Source organism: Cryptomeria japonica, chromosome 7 (genome assembly GCF_030272615.1).
Source record: "Cryptomeria japonica chromosome 7, Sugi_1.0, whole genome shotgun sequence".
NCBI classification, from domain to species: domain Eukaryota; kingdom Viridiplantae; phylum Streptophyta; class Pinopsida; order Cupressales; family Cupressaceae; genus Cryptomeria; species Cryptomeria japonica.
In genome coordinates, this window is record NC_081411.1 from 313,221,512 (window position 1) to 313,237,260 (window position 15,749).

At 34.6% G+C, this 15,749-nt stretch overlaps 1 protein-coding gene across 1 annotated transcript; it reads left to right on the forward strand.

The window, feature by feature from the left end:
- Window positions 1-13,874: 13,874 nt before the first annotated feature.
- Window positions 13,875-15,068, forward strand: LOC131047273 (putative UPF0481 protein At3g02645). Its single transcript, XM_057981138.1, has 2 exons — window positions 13,875-14,114; window positions 14,244-15,068. Exons 1-2 carry the CDS (start codon window positions 13,875-13,877, stop codon window positions 15,066-15,068), a joined length of 1,065 nt encoding a protein of 354 aa, XP_057837121.1.
- The last annotated feature ends 681 nt before the right edge of the window (window positions 15,069-15,749 follow it).

Consider the following 15,749-nt stretch of genomic DNA (forward strand, 5'->3'; position numbering starts at 1 on the left):
TCCATAGCTTCTTGGGCATTCTGCAATTATGGGAGCAATCTATTATCATGAATAGTTATGAATCTCTTTTGTTTATGGTTGGACATTTTGTAGGGTTCATAGTTAGATTTTCCAATTTCAGCATCGTACAACTTTAGACAATGGAAATAAAATTAGTGTGCGATTGTAAAAGATGATATAAAAGGGATTCCATAGATACATATCATTATGTAGAATAGGTGTTAATTGATGAAAACTTGTTAGAAATAGTTTGTTTAGGAAGAATATATATTGATTTTTATAAACAATTTCTATTGGCAATTTCTATTTTATATTTTCTTACACTACAAGAAATCAAGTAACTCACCTGTAAATTGTAGTAATGACGTGATTCTAGTATGAAACATGATTTGGTACCACATGCACTAGAGAAAAAATATTTATAATAAAATTATTTGAAAAAAATATTTACATTTTTTATTTTTAAATTTGAAATTATATTCTTATTATTAATAGTTATTTTATTTAATTATTAACTATTTATTTTAATTTACAACATTATTTTTAAAACTATTTGCTTAATGTTTTTTAAAATATATTTATTTCATGTGTATAACGCTAAATCCTTTAATGTAATTACACTAGTGCAAAAGCAATAATTTTTTAGTGAAGACATTAAATAACAAGAGACACAAATAGTGAGTTCCTATTGATTGTGAGTAAGGATAAGCAATGACTGAAAAGGGACTTGTAGTAAGGGTGTAGATAGAATTGAGGAGTTTTGTGGAATTTGTTAGAAGCAAAAAGGTTTTAGAATAAAGAAAAGAGATTTCGAAGCTAGCAAAAATAGCATTGAAGATTACCAACTACCATTTGGAAAGAAGATTATTTGACAACAGAGAACCATTTTGCAAAGATTCAAACCTAATTGGCAGACATATGTGTCAATTAACACTCAACCATTAATGTCCATGACAAAGATAAAGCACTGGATTAAATACTTATGACTTAAATATATGAGATTAGCTCAATTCCAGTTAAATAAATCATTTTCAAAATAAAGCTTGTGAATATTCCAAAATTGTAAAAAATTAGTTTCATTATTAGACAATCAATAAAAAATTAATCCCATCACTCTTTTCTACCAAAAATTTATAGCTCAAAATCTCCACACAATGCCCCATGGTACAATTTTTTACCCATAATTTTTTGTACCAAATTGGAATAGTTTTCTAAATATGGTTTAACACTTTAAGTATTTTCATTATGAATTCTATTTGGCGGAATGATTAAAGTTTAATTTCACATGGATTTATAAAAAGGTTGTAGTATAGATGTTTACATTTCGTTAAGGCGAATAATAATATATATTTTTATTGTATCATTTAAAGATTCAGATCATTTGAATGTACAATTAGATTTGTGTCATAAAAATCTCACATGGCCTAATCGAGAAATAAAAGTAGTATAAAATTATAGATTGGGTGAACTCACAATACTGGTGCATCCTGAAATGCATAATTTCTTTTCTATAAATTATAAAATATTAATTCTTTTGAACTTTGGTTTGTAACATCAATACCCAGGGCATGCAGTTGGTTTGATAGTGATATGTTGAATATTTTTCATTCTATTTAGTTTTGAAGTCTACTAATTATAATTTAGATATAGGTGTACGTTTGAACACATAACTTGTTCTCTATATATCAAAATTTATTTATTTTTGTTAGAAAAAGACATAATTACTTAGGGCATAGATATTTTTCAAAATTTTTTTGAATTAGTTTACTATTTTTCCCAATGCATTCAACAAAGAAGTTCATGTTCAATGAGAAACCTACATTCATAAGAAATAAAACAAAAATATTTTAATGAAATTAAATATATTAAAAATTATACTATTTGGAAAGCTTATAATAAGGACTAAATACTTCAAAAAATAAAACTTCTAAATGAATTCATTTGATCCCCCAGCTAATGCAATATTTTTTTTATTAGCATTTAATAGATGCAAAGGAGACTCCATTGCAAGTATGATTTATAAGTAGAAAATTTTTCTCCAAGAAATTTTGAACAAAGAGCCTTTGATCTAACTTTCTTAAATTAATTACTTCAAATGGGACCTTTTAAAGCTTAAATCATTATATTTTCTAAAAAGTGTATGATTTCAGCAAAAATCAAGATGTACCAAAAAGTGGGAACCAATATTTTGAGTTCACCCGATTGTGAAAATTTGATACCATTAATTTGATGAGTTGTTCAATTATTTTGAATATGAAAAACTATTTGTTGAAATGATCAAAGTTTCATTTTGTAAATGTTTATAGAAGGATTGTAGTTTAGATTATTATATTTGATCATCATACATATTAGTATGTTTTAGTGTTAGATCATTTATAATGACTCAAGTCTTTTGAATGTACAATTAGAAAATAATTGACCTTTGAATAAATAGTTCAATTATTTTCAATAGAAAACACCATATATTAAAATGATTAAAATTTAAATTTAATTTTTTTGATAGAAAAATTACAATTTAATTAATTATATTTAATTATGAACGATAACAATATATTTTTAATTAGAGCATTATAATTCTTTCACTAATTACAAACTCTTTTGATTCAATGCACTTCGTTTTAATATAAAAATTTACCATCCAAAATTGTATCAATATGCGTCCCAATTATTCTCATTTAAAAAAGGAAATGTCCCAACATTCAAGTTACTGACAAAATGAACAAGCCAAATAACTTAGATACAGTGTTTGTAAATTAAAAACAAAAACAAAAAAGTACCATGCCCTAAAACCTACGAGCCCAAGTAGCTACTAAGATAAATGTCACCCACGTGGCCAAAATTAAGTGTCCAGCTGCATAAATTCTATGCTTCCACATTTTGCATACATGTCTACCAGAGCGTTTGCAACTAAGATATCTAACTTAATTCCTCTCGGCTTCGTGCTTTGTTGGATGTGTATACCTTGTTCGAAAGCTGTGTATACCTTGTTCCAAAGCTCCCATTTCAGCATGGGCATGGACAACGCTAGCAAAGGTTGTCAAATCTGGCTTTAAACCTGCCAGTTGCATTTACATGAAAGCTTCTAAAGCCTTCTCACAAAATCCCTTTTGCACATACCCTATGATCATGGCTTTCCATGAGACCACATTTCTGTGAGGCTTTCTATCAAACAGTTCACATGCCTTGTCTATCTTTCTACATTTTGCATACATGTCTACCAAGGCAGTCGGAACTACAACATCTGACAAAAGTTCTTTATCCTCTGCTTTTATGAATGTCTATACCCTGTTCCAAAGCTCCTATTTTTGCAGAAGCAGTGAGGACGCTAGCAAAGGTTGTGGAATTAGTATCTACACTAGCCAATTGCATTTCATTGAAGGTTTCTAAATCGTTTTCAAAAGATCCATTTTTTGCACATCCTACAATCATGGCATTCCACGAAAACCATGTTTCTTTGACACACTCTGCCAAACAGTTAGGATGCCTTTTGTATTCTTCCACATTTTGCATACATTTGCTATATGATTTGTCTGGAATTGGGGGTAGTATTAAGTCATCACAAAAACTAATTAATGGAGAATATTGCAGGGATTTTATCAAATACGGTTCATGTAGTAAGGAGAATCAATCTTTTGCTCTATGTCAAGGGAAGGTCCTTGCTCAGATTTAGAATGGCTGAATTTCTGTAGGGGTTAACATACTCAGATTTAGAATGGCAGAATCTCTGTAGGCGTTCAAGTTTAGGTTTATGCATCATGGTATAATCAATTATATTATTACTTTTAAAAAGATAACACTATCAATTATATTATTACTTTAAAAAAAAAAAATAGTGTTACATGTAAACACATAAATAAATGTTGTTACAGTTTAAAGTCATTTTAAAGTCATTTGAATATTATTACTGATTTCTCTGCAGAACTTATATTATTTGTTTGTAAAATAGCTTTGTGGGCAATTAAAAACACAGAAACTTTACATTTTCTTATGTGCATTTTTTCCCAAAAGCTCTTTGTCAAAATATATTATGGGCTTTTGAAACTTTGAGTCTTTGGTATATTGCTACCACTTTCCATAAAGAATTATGGTGACCACTTATATTACAGGGTAAACAAACCGGGATTTCATGTGGGTCTGCCAGATTCCCAATTTGTATCTAATCTATTATGGTCAGAATTTTGAACGCTACCATTGAGTTTCGGATCCACTTTAAGAGTTTTATCATGAATGCTTACTGAGTTTTTATAGTATTGTTGCTTGTGTGAGACAATTCAAAATTTATCGTTAGTGCATATTTCCATGAACTTGTAGAACATGTAACTTCAAAATCAATGGAGAAATTTATTGCTTATTAAGCTATTAGTTATAATCAGATATTTTGATCTTCATCCTTGATTTGAGCATGTTGACATAAATATCGTTTTATACAGTTCACTTTCTTACAAATTTTAACCCAGATGACATTATTTTTTCTGTTTCACGCCAATTACAATTTGTTAACATACCGGTACTAAAGCTTGTAGGAGTTGGAGCACAACTGGTCCCTAAGAGAATAATTATGGTTAACATTTGCGGTAGAAGTTTGGGTCGACTCTCTTTATGGCTTTTCTTTCATTCACAATTATGGTTAAGGTTTGCTGTCATATCGTGTTAAAGACTGTTCCAAGGGTTTGTTCCTCGTCACAGTCGTAAAACAAAGGAGGACATCCATACAAGTGATTTTAACGGAGACATATCAGAGTTTTAGCAACCCGAACAAAATAGTCTACACAAAACCCATGAGGACTGTCCGCGATAGCTGCAAGAGTGCGGAATGAGGTGAAAGTGGTGAGAACAGTGCGTAATATCCTTATAAGAACAGTAAGAAGGTGCGCAAGCAAACTGCCTATGTAGGGGATATCGTTTCAGGTTGCAGAAAGAGGGATGAAAAGGGTTGGATTAGGGTTGAAGGTTGACACTGGAGGCAAGGCTACTATGCCGGAATATAACAGCAATGAAGGGGAAGACGACGCTTTCAGTTTGGTATGAAGGTCTTTTTAACAATTTTATTCAAAAGTTGTGTCTTTTGACAATGCCGAATTAGACTTCCAAGAGGAGAATGTTTTACAACGCTAAAGTAGGTCTACTGAGAAATTTCTTTTATTCTTGAGCTATATCTCAATCAGGTAGGGAGATTCCTCTTGCCAAATATGCAGAGCTGAGACTATTGAGGTTGTACCATTTACAAGAGTTGCCCTATTTCTTTTGTAATTAGTGATAACTTTGTGGCATAGATGCTACAACTAAAGACTATCTCCTGTCAAATTCATTTTCGAATTTGCCCGGGTCAATATTTTGAGCTATACCACATGAAATGCATTAGATGAGGTATTTTACCTGATTTTAACACTGTATTATCATTCTGGGACCTTGAATTTGGGTCTCCCTTTTGAAAGCCACAAAACTTTTAAAAATTTTTGCTCATTCTTTTGTCTTGGATGTTGCTTCATAATTTATCAATTTATGACCGACCTTCTCATTCCAAGTTCTAGTGCAATTCTAGGTCTACATTAGATTTTTCAAGCTGAATCTGACCCCCCAAAAAAAAAGAATGCTGGTAAAGAAGACTTTTGATTTTGGACAGGAAACTAGGGTTTTTTAATCATACCTCTCTGGTACTATAATTTGCAGAAGACCACAGACCCTAAAAATGTTGAACAGTCAAATCGTAGACAAATCATATACAACCTGCAAAAGTGACAGCATGCAAAAGTCAACAGCAACATAAGAAGGACACAGAAATGCAAATTTAAATCAATTGTTAGCTAATTAAAATTGAGATTGAAACTGTGAGTACCAACAGTTCCTCCTTCTGATCACAAACGTTGACAAACAGCGCTGAACGTTTCCAAAAGTCTCTACATAGAATTAAGTTTTATTTTTTATAAATAAAATTAACGGCAGTGTCAATAGAAATTAGGATAAATAATTTTATACTAATTATTAAATTTGTTTAAAATCAAAACATTTAGAAAAAAATGAAAAGTTAAAAAATACATTATTCTCATTCGGCAGCTCAATGCATTAGTATCCTGTCGGCATCGCAGGAACTAAAAATAAGGAAGCTTAAAGTAAAATAATAGCATCAATGACATTTTCACTTTCAAATGTTTTAAATAAATCTTCCACATCCATCAACCTAAAGCTTCGGGCAATTGTGTTCAACGTGAATGTGTATTTCACGTTTGTAAAGGGAGGGGAATGTTTAGGCTTCAAACTCTTACCTCTTAAGCCGCAGAATGAGACTCGTAAAACTAAGCTACATGTGTCATCCTACAATCGTCCGAAATCTACGGATTTGTTGTTACTACGTACATATTTTAGATTAGATTGGCCGTATCACAGAGGGCCCTCAAAAGGAAAATGATTGTAAAAGTAGGCAATGTTTAGACTTCAAACACTCAACTCTTCAGCCCAACAATAAGACTCGTAAAACTAAGTTACATCTGTCCTCTTGAAATCGTCTCCAGTACCATCTGAGGGTAACAAGCATTTATCTTGTGAAGTTGTACGTATATAAATGCTTTTCAAACTCTCGGTAGAAGTTCGGTAGAAGTTCAGAAATTTCTCTGAAACTCGAAAGAAATCGAGGATCAGAAGAGAAAATCTAACCACAGGTCCGATGCCACGTAAGGACTGGTGGACTGGTGGATCAGGAGAAATTGAAACTCATATTTTTTCATCACTTTGACTTGTGGTGACGTTATATATATGACACCCACAAGCACAAACGATAAGAAATTCCACATCAGCATGTAAGCACATGTAGATGAGTTACCTAACACGAAACAAACAAAAATGATCATTTTGTGTCTATGTTCAATGTCAAATATGGATATGACAATAGGGGTACTTTAAAGAGCCTAAATAGAGGTCAATATATTATGGAAAAATATAAATCTCAAAAAAAATAGTTTAAACTATTCAAATTATAGCAAAATGGGCAAAAAATAAGAAGAAATTATGAGATTCTTGAATGATTTTGTTGTTTATAACTAGGCAAGATGGGTTCGGATGGCCTTAAGGCAACATCTGAACCCATATAGGACTGCATCCTATCTTAAAGGGGTAACGTGCCCCCAAGACAAGACCAGCCCCATATCTCCACACCACATTAAATATGCACCACGCCTCAATAAACAATTGGCACCAAAAATGATTAAGGCCAACTAGGAGTATATGGGTTAATTGCTCATATAAATAAAGTTAAAATGCAAACTAAATTCAATCACTTCATCTCTCATGCAATCAGCAAAATAGCTCTGCAACTAAAGGTGTGAAATATAAAAGAGTATTGTGCGAACTTGTTCAAGAGGATATAAGGCATTTTGGTGCAAACTTGGTGTATTTAGAAGGGCAGATCTGATATACTAAAAGGGATCAGATCTAGAGAATCAAGCTAAGTATTGTATTGGTGCAATTAAGATTGAATACATAATCTAACCTGTGGGTCTTTACTGCTGGGTTTTTACTCCTTGGAGGTTTTCCTAGGGTATTTGTGTTTGTCTCTTGCTCTCTTGTTTTCATTCTTAGGTTTACTTAATTTTAACAACTAATTAAATGTTAGAAATCTAATTACTAAACTAGGTCACAAATTTAACATGGTATCAGACCTAAGGTGTCACTAACTTCAGATTTTAGTAAATCATTGTTGCATATAGTTTCTATTTGTTTTTCAGATTAAAATGATAGGTTTGAGGGTTGAAGATAGACTTGATGGAGCCCTTGATTTTTCTCCTTTGAAAGTCCATATTCTATTGATCCTTGAAGAGAATGATCTGTTGAAATTCGTAGAAGAAGAAAGGTTGTCCCCTCCTAAAGATGCTAAAGAGCTAAAGCAGTTCAAGAATGACTCCCTCAAGGCTAGGAAGATCATAATTGAATCCATCAAGAATCATCTTGTCACTTTCATATCAAAATTTGCGTCTGCCAGGGAAATGATCAAACACTTGGAAGGGATGTATGAAGTCAACAACCTCAGTAGGGCTATTGCTCTAAGGCAACAACTTCTTCACATGAAAATGAAAGAAGAAGACTCAATCATGGCCTACTTCATGAAGATCAATGAACTAAAGGACAAGCTAAGTACTCTTGATTGCCAAATTTTGGATAAATATCTTGTTATGATTGCATTAAATGGTCTACCTGATGAATGGGAACCATTCATTCGTAGCATTGGTGGAAGAGCTGATTGTCCCAACTTTGAGTGTCTTCAATCTGATTGCATTGAAGAGGAATCTCTAATTGAGGTAAGAGGAAAACTCAAGAACTCTCACAAAGATGATAATCATGTTCTCTTAGCTAAATCTAGGAAAGGTGGACATTGGAAGAAAGAAAAGAGAAGGAAAGATTTAAGATCTTCCTCCTATGATCCAAGGAAGAAGTCAAGAGATTCCTCTCACATTCGTTGCTTCAGATGCGATAAGTATGGTCACTATGCCAGAGATTGTCAAAATGATCCCATGAAAGGGAAGTCAATTTAAATGAATTTGCTGAACAAAGTGAGGATTATCTTCTTATCTCTGCTCTATCAAGCAATGTTCCTACAGACAATAATACTTGGATAATTGATAGTGGTGCCTCCAGACACATCTCAGGTTTTCATGAGCATCTTTTAGATCTGATTGAAAAGGATACCAATCTTCATGTGGTAATCGGTGATGATGCTCGATACTCGATAAAAGGTTCTAGTACTACCTCTTTAAAATTAGATTCTGGTATTTCCTTACAACTCTGTGATATCCTTTTTGTACCTGGTATTAAAAGAAATCTTATTTCCATTTCTGCCTTAGAAGACAAGGGTTTGCAAATAGCATTTTCTGAAGGATAAAGTACTTGCTTGGTCTAAGAAATCTAATTTCAAAACTGCTCGTGTTATTGGAAATAGATGTGATAGTTTACATAAGCTTGCAGCTAATCCAATTCAACCTCTCGTCCATGATGACCCTAAATCATGCGAGCTATGGCATAGAAGACTTCGAAATCTACACTTTCAAACTCTTCCCACTCTCGGTAAAATGGTTAAAGGTATGCATAAACTTAGTTTATCTCATGATGATGCTTGTAAATGCTATGCAATGGTTAAAAATGTAAAGAACCATTTTCATAAAAGTTATAGTAGGGCTAAAGAAAAGTTAGAACTTATTCATTCAAATTTATGTGGTCCTATGTCTGTAGCATCTCCTAGCGGCTTCCTTTATTATGTTATCTTCATAGATGATTTCTCTAGGAAAACATGGATTTACTTTCTTAAATCTAAAGAGTCTGAAGAAGACCTAAACAAATTTAAAGAATTCAAAGCCTTAGTTGAAAACACTATAGGAAATTGAATTAAATGTTTAAGGTCTAGCAATGGAGGTGAGTACACCTCAGGTAGTTTCTATGATTTTTGTATTAAGGCAGGAATTAAGAGGGAGCTCTGTGTTCCCTACAATCCTCAGCAAAAGGGAGTTGCTGAAAGAAAGAACAAGAGCATTGTTGAAGCTGGAAGAGCCATCATTCATGATCAAGACCTACAACCTTTTCTATGGGTGGAAGCATCCAAAATAATAGTTTACATTTAGAATAGATGTCCCCATCATGCTCTAAAGGATGTAACTCCTGAAGAAGCCTTTACAGGAATCAAACTTGACATCAGCCACCTAAGGATATTCGAGAGCCCGGTGTATGTTCATGTGCCTAAAGAAAAATGAACCAAGTTGGATCCCTCTGGAAAGAAAGGCATCTTAGTGGGATATAATAAATCTTCCAAAGCCTTTAGGATCTACATTTCAGGTCAAAGGTGTGTTGAGGTAAGTAGAGATATAACTTTTGAAGAAGATATTGCTTTCAAAAGATCTAAAGCTTCATTATCTCATAATAATGATATGGTGATTGAAAATCAAGATTCAAAAGTTGATGCTAACCTTGAGATACAGAAGGAGTCCATTGACCTTCTAGATTAGGAAGTCCAGGATGACCCAATAGAACCCATGGGTTCTACTAATATACCTATGGATATTGTGATCTGCAAGAAAAGACCACTTTGGGTTAGAAACACGATTCAAGATGCTAAAGGATTTGCTGCTCCTAGAGGAACCTTTAGAGATAGCAATAGACTCCAAAATCATGCCAAATACATTTCTGTGATGTGTAATATCATTGAGTCTAAACCTCACAATGTCGAAGAAGCTATGTCCCATCATGCTTGGAAATCAGCCATGGATGAACAGTATGGGTCTATCATCAAGAATGATGTCTAGGACATTGTACCCAAACCCAAAGATAAGTCTATTGTTTCTTCTAAATGGTTGTTTAAAATTGAGCATAATGTCGCTGGTAGTATTGAAAAATATAAAGCTATATTTGTAGCCCATGATTTTTCTCAAAAAGAAGGAATAGATTATGAAGAAACTTTTGCTCTTGTTGCTAGATATACTTCTATTAGATCTATAATAGCTATTGTTGCAACCAAAGGTTGGGAGTTGCATCAAATGGAAATTAAGACAGCCTTCCTCAATGGTGTCATTGAGGAAGAAGTCTATATTGAGCAACCAAAAGGTTATATAATCCATAAAAGAGATTCTCATGTTTGCAGGTTGAAGAAAGTCTTATATACACTCAAACAGGCTCCTTGTGCTTTGTATGAAAGAATTGATAAGTACTTACTAAGCTTAGGATTTCATAAGAATGATGCTGATGATAACATTTACTTGAAGATTTATAATGATGATATGCTTATTTTGGTTTTATATGTGGATGATTTATTTCTCACTGGTGAAAATAAATTAATCATAAGATGTAACAAAGAATTAGCCTCAGAATTTGAAATGAAGGATTTAGGACTAATGCATTACTTCCTAGGGTTAGAAGTATGGCAAAAACCTAATGAAAATTTTCTAAGTCAAGGAAAGTATACTATTGATATTCTAAAAATATTTAGAATGATGGATTGTAAACCCATGTCTACTCTTATGGAATCTAACTTAAAAAAGTTAAGTGTTTTTGCAGCTAACTCTGATTTTGTAGATCCATCTGAGTATAGGAAGTTGATTGGATCCTTGATGTATCTAGTCAATACTAGGCCAGATATATGTTATGTTGTGAATGCCCTCAGTTAGTTCATGAGCTTGCCTAAACCTGTTCACCTGGTTGCTGCCAAGCACATTCTAAGATACCTGCATGGCACTATTGGTTATGGGCTGAAGTATTTACTTAATACCTCAATCTTCTTGGAAGGCTATTCAGATTCAGATTGGGCAGGAAGTGTCAAGGACAGGAAAAGTACTTCGCGTATCTGCTTCAATTTGGGCTCTGCAGTAATCTCTTGGGCATGTAGAAAGCAATCTTCGGTAGCATTAAGCATTGCAGAAGCTGAGTACATTGCAACATCTATTGCATCTAGAGAAGTAGTGTGGCTTCGCAAACTCCTTGTTGGATTATTTGGTAAATCTAGTGGTCCTACCACCATTCATTGTGATAATCAAAGCTGTATAAAGATGTTAGTAAATCCCGTGTTCCATGACCGGTCCAAACATGTGGAAACGCACTATCACTTCATTCAGGATATGGTACAAAGAGGCACCATTCAACTAAAGTATATTAGCACAGATGAACAGGTTGCAGATATCCTTACCAAACCCTTATCCAGAGTGAAGTTCAAATTCTTTAGAGACAGACTTGGTATTGTGGAAAATGAAACCCTGGTTGAGAGGGAGTTTCAATCTCAGTGACTCTATCTGTAGCGCTTTGATCATTCTTTTCTTGTGTGCAAGAATGAAAAGTATCCAATCTATGCTTTTGTGCTAGATGGAATATTGTAATTATGTAGAGACCCACTTGTGTATTACACTTTCTATGCTTGTGTGCTAGAACCATCTTATGCTCATGTGCTAGGTGGAAGATGTAATTCTATGCTTGTGTGCTAGATGGAACTCTAAAGGTTCAGATTATGTATTCTCTTCTTCCCTAGTTAAAAGGGAGTGTTGTTTATAACTAGGTAAGATGGGTTCGGATTGCCTCAAGGCAACATCCAAACCCACATAGGACTGGGTCCTATCTTAAAGGGGTAACATGTCCCCAAGACAAGGCTAGCCCCATATCTCCATGCCACATTAAATATGCACCACGCCTCAATAAACAATTGGCACCAAAAATGATTAAGGCCGACTTGGAGTTATGGGTTAAATGCTCATATAAATAAAGTTAAAATGCAAACAAAATTCAATCACTTCATGTCCCATGCAATCAACGAAATAGCTCTGCAACTAAAGGTGCAAAATATAGAAGAGGATTGTGCGAACTTGTTCAAGAGCATATAAGGCATTTTGGTGCAAACTTGGTGTATTTAGCAGGGTAGATCTGATATACTAAAAGGGATCAGATTTGGAGAATCAAGCTAAGTATTGTATTGGTACAATTAAGATTGAATACATAATTTGACCTATGGGTCTTTAGTGCTGGGTTTTTTCCTCCTTGGAGGTTTTCCCAAGGTATTTGTGTTTGTCTCTTGCTCTCTTGTTTTCATTCTTGGATTTACTTGATTATGGTTTACTTAATTTTAACAACTAATTAAATGTTAGAAATTTGATTATTGAACTAGGGCACAAATTTAACAGATTCTAGGATATAAAATTGATTAAAACTAATTAAAGATTATTTATTTATTTCTTACAATATCACTTCTAATGAAAATTATTAGATTGAGTAAAGATGCTCATACTGCATGACCCATCAAATGGAGTGGTGCTTCTTATATTAAGAATTTTACAATGGAGGGGTGTATCTTTGATACAATATTTTTTGATAAATAAATAGCTAGGTAAAGATAAAGGTATGTTATAGCAGACACAAAGCTAGAAAGCTAAATATCTCTCATGCATATTACATGTATTAGAAAAATAAAATTATTTTCAAAGTTAAATTATGTAAAATAGTTTTAACATTGAAAAGACTGATTGTAAGTTAGTGACACAAAATTTGGTGACCACAAAAATGTCAACAGTAAAAGCATTTTTTACGCTAATTGCCCTTGTTATTTGTATCTACACCTACAAAAGTAAAAAAATTAAAAAAATTATGTTTTGTATCAAATATACAATCATGGACACAACACCAAATGCTAAATGTCAACCACAAACACTTGATATAGGTATAGAAATGCTTTTCAAACTCTCCGTACAAGTACAGAAATTTCTGTGAAACTTGGAAGAAATCATGGATCGGATAAGAAAGTCTAACTAGAGTTCTGATTCTATGTAAGAAATCAAGGATGTGGAGAAATTCCTAGAAATGCGCTTTGAGGAATTCAGGCTTAATCGTGCTATTTATAGGCAGATACACAATAAATATTAATAGGTGGGATAAGCTTGGCGAGAACAACGTGCCTTCGCTGAAGACAGCGCTGGGCGGCTAGAGACAATGTTTGGTCAGCTGGTGACGGCATGGTCTTTGCCGACAGTGTTAGGGGATAATTAATTTATCTTCTAACAAAACTCAATTCGCTCTTTCGCTGGAGCCGAGGATGAAGCTATATATATGACCCTCTGCCCAGTTGTTTTGTCACATTGGAGCTTTCGATCCTCTATGCGTCCAGTTGCTTTCTGTGATATCTCATCCATTGTCCACTTGGAATCATGGAATTAATGAAAGCAGATGAAGTAAAGTTGGATCAAGATCTCTGGCTTATTCAAATCAAGGAAGACCTGCAATTTCATGACGAGCAAGAAGAAGAAAACGACATTTGTGTATCCGTTTTCAGTGTTCCCAACGAACTGTTGGCAGTGAAGCCATAAGCATATATTCCGCAGTGCGTCTCCATTGGACCTTATCATCATTGGAGGTCCCAACTGTTCAAAATGGAGAGATACAAAGTAGCTGATGCGCGAAGATTTGAGAAGACCATAACCGGTAAATTCGAAGCTGTAGTGGAAGAGGTGAAGAAGTACGATCGGCAAATCAGGAACTGCTACCAGAAATTTCTTGACTACAAGGAGGAACCCCTTGCATGGCTCATGGCTCTTGACGCGTCGTTCGTGCTCGACTGCTTGCAGTGCTACGTCAAACGAGCGGATCGCACTTCTTCGCAAGTGTCCCAGGTGAAGCGACTGGCCATAGTTTTAGATACAACTCACAGAAGTGCAACCGACAATGCAATTATGAGAGATCTGATGATGCTCAAGAATCAGTTACCTTTGTTCGTATTACAGAAGCTGCTGGAAATCTAGTTGGGTTCTAAAGATAACGAGGAAGAAAGGCTCTGCAATCTGGTGACTCTCGTCTGTCAAGAATTGTTGCCATTTATGTTGAGGAAGCGGGATAGTTCAAGGCTGTGCATAAAGGAGAGGGGTCATATATTGGAGGCGCTATACTACTCTACAGCAATAGACGACACCATTTCTAAGAAGAATGATGACGGGAATGTCTCTTTGCCGGACTCAACCTGCTTAAGGCGTGCTCTGAAACCTTTATGGAAGGCTCTCTCCTCGTTAAAAATCAGTCTTGTTCAAGTCTTCTCGGCACTCTCTGAGCGTGTCTTCAGCGGGAGGCCTGTCCAGTTGGCCACGCAGTTGTCCACGAATCTTGTCTCTGCTTTTGAAACTCTATCAATTAAGCGCATAGATGAAAAGGATGGTAAAACAGATGGGGACAGAGGATATTCCTCAGTGGAAACTCCTCCGACACGCGACGAACTAGAAATTCCCTCGGTCTCCGAATTATACTCAGCAGGAGTAACATTGCGTCCGACCGAGGGAGATCTTACCAGAATTCGTTTCGATCAGACCAGTGCAACTCTTTATCTTCCCAAATTGAGGTTGGATTGCAGCACCGAAGTAGTTCTCAGAAATTTGGTGGCTTTCGAAGCTTCGGTGTCTCCTGGTGATTTGATCTTCACTCGCTGCACTGATTTCATGAACGGTATCATCGACACAGTCGAAGATGTTCAGCTACTAAGAAAGAGGGGGATTATCTACAATCACCTGGAAGACGAGGGGAAAGTTGCGAGCCTGTGGAATGGCTTGGGTAAATGCGTCAAATTGACGCCAAATTGACGCAAGTTAAATATTTGGACCAAGTTATAGCGGACGTCAACAAGCATTATAACAACAGATGGAATGCTGCTGCGAAGAAGTATGTAAACAAATACTTATTTGGTTCACGGCAGCTCTTCAAAGTGTAAAAACAGTCCCAAAAAAAAAACATAACAGCAACAATAGATAAAAAATAGGGCAAAACAGGGTTAGAAAAGATATATATATTCAATTCATAATACTGTGTTTTGCAGCTGTCCTCAATCACACATATATATAGCTATTACATCTTTGAAGCCTAGAATCTTCTTGCCCTCTAGAAAACTCTAAACTCTGGAAACTTCTTTTTATAACAGCTCTATTTTTAATTAAAAAACAGTCCCTGGAAGACTCTAGAAATATTCTTTTATTTTCCAGACAATCTTAATTATTCCTAACATCCCCCCTTAAGATTGGCTAGAAGAATACAAAGAAAATTCAAACAAAAGGGGAACATTATATTACTATCCCCGCTTAATGTTCACTTCAATCATGCCTAGCATACCCCGTAATTTTAGAAATTTGGCCTCAAGCATACTCTTAGTAAATATATCAGCTGCTTGGTCTTCACTTGGACAATATATCAGCTGCTTGGTCTTCACTTGGACAGAATTGGAGATTAACAAAATTGGCTTGAACAAGATCCCAAATATAGTGAACATC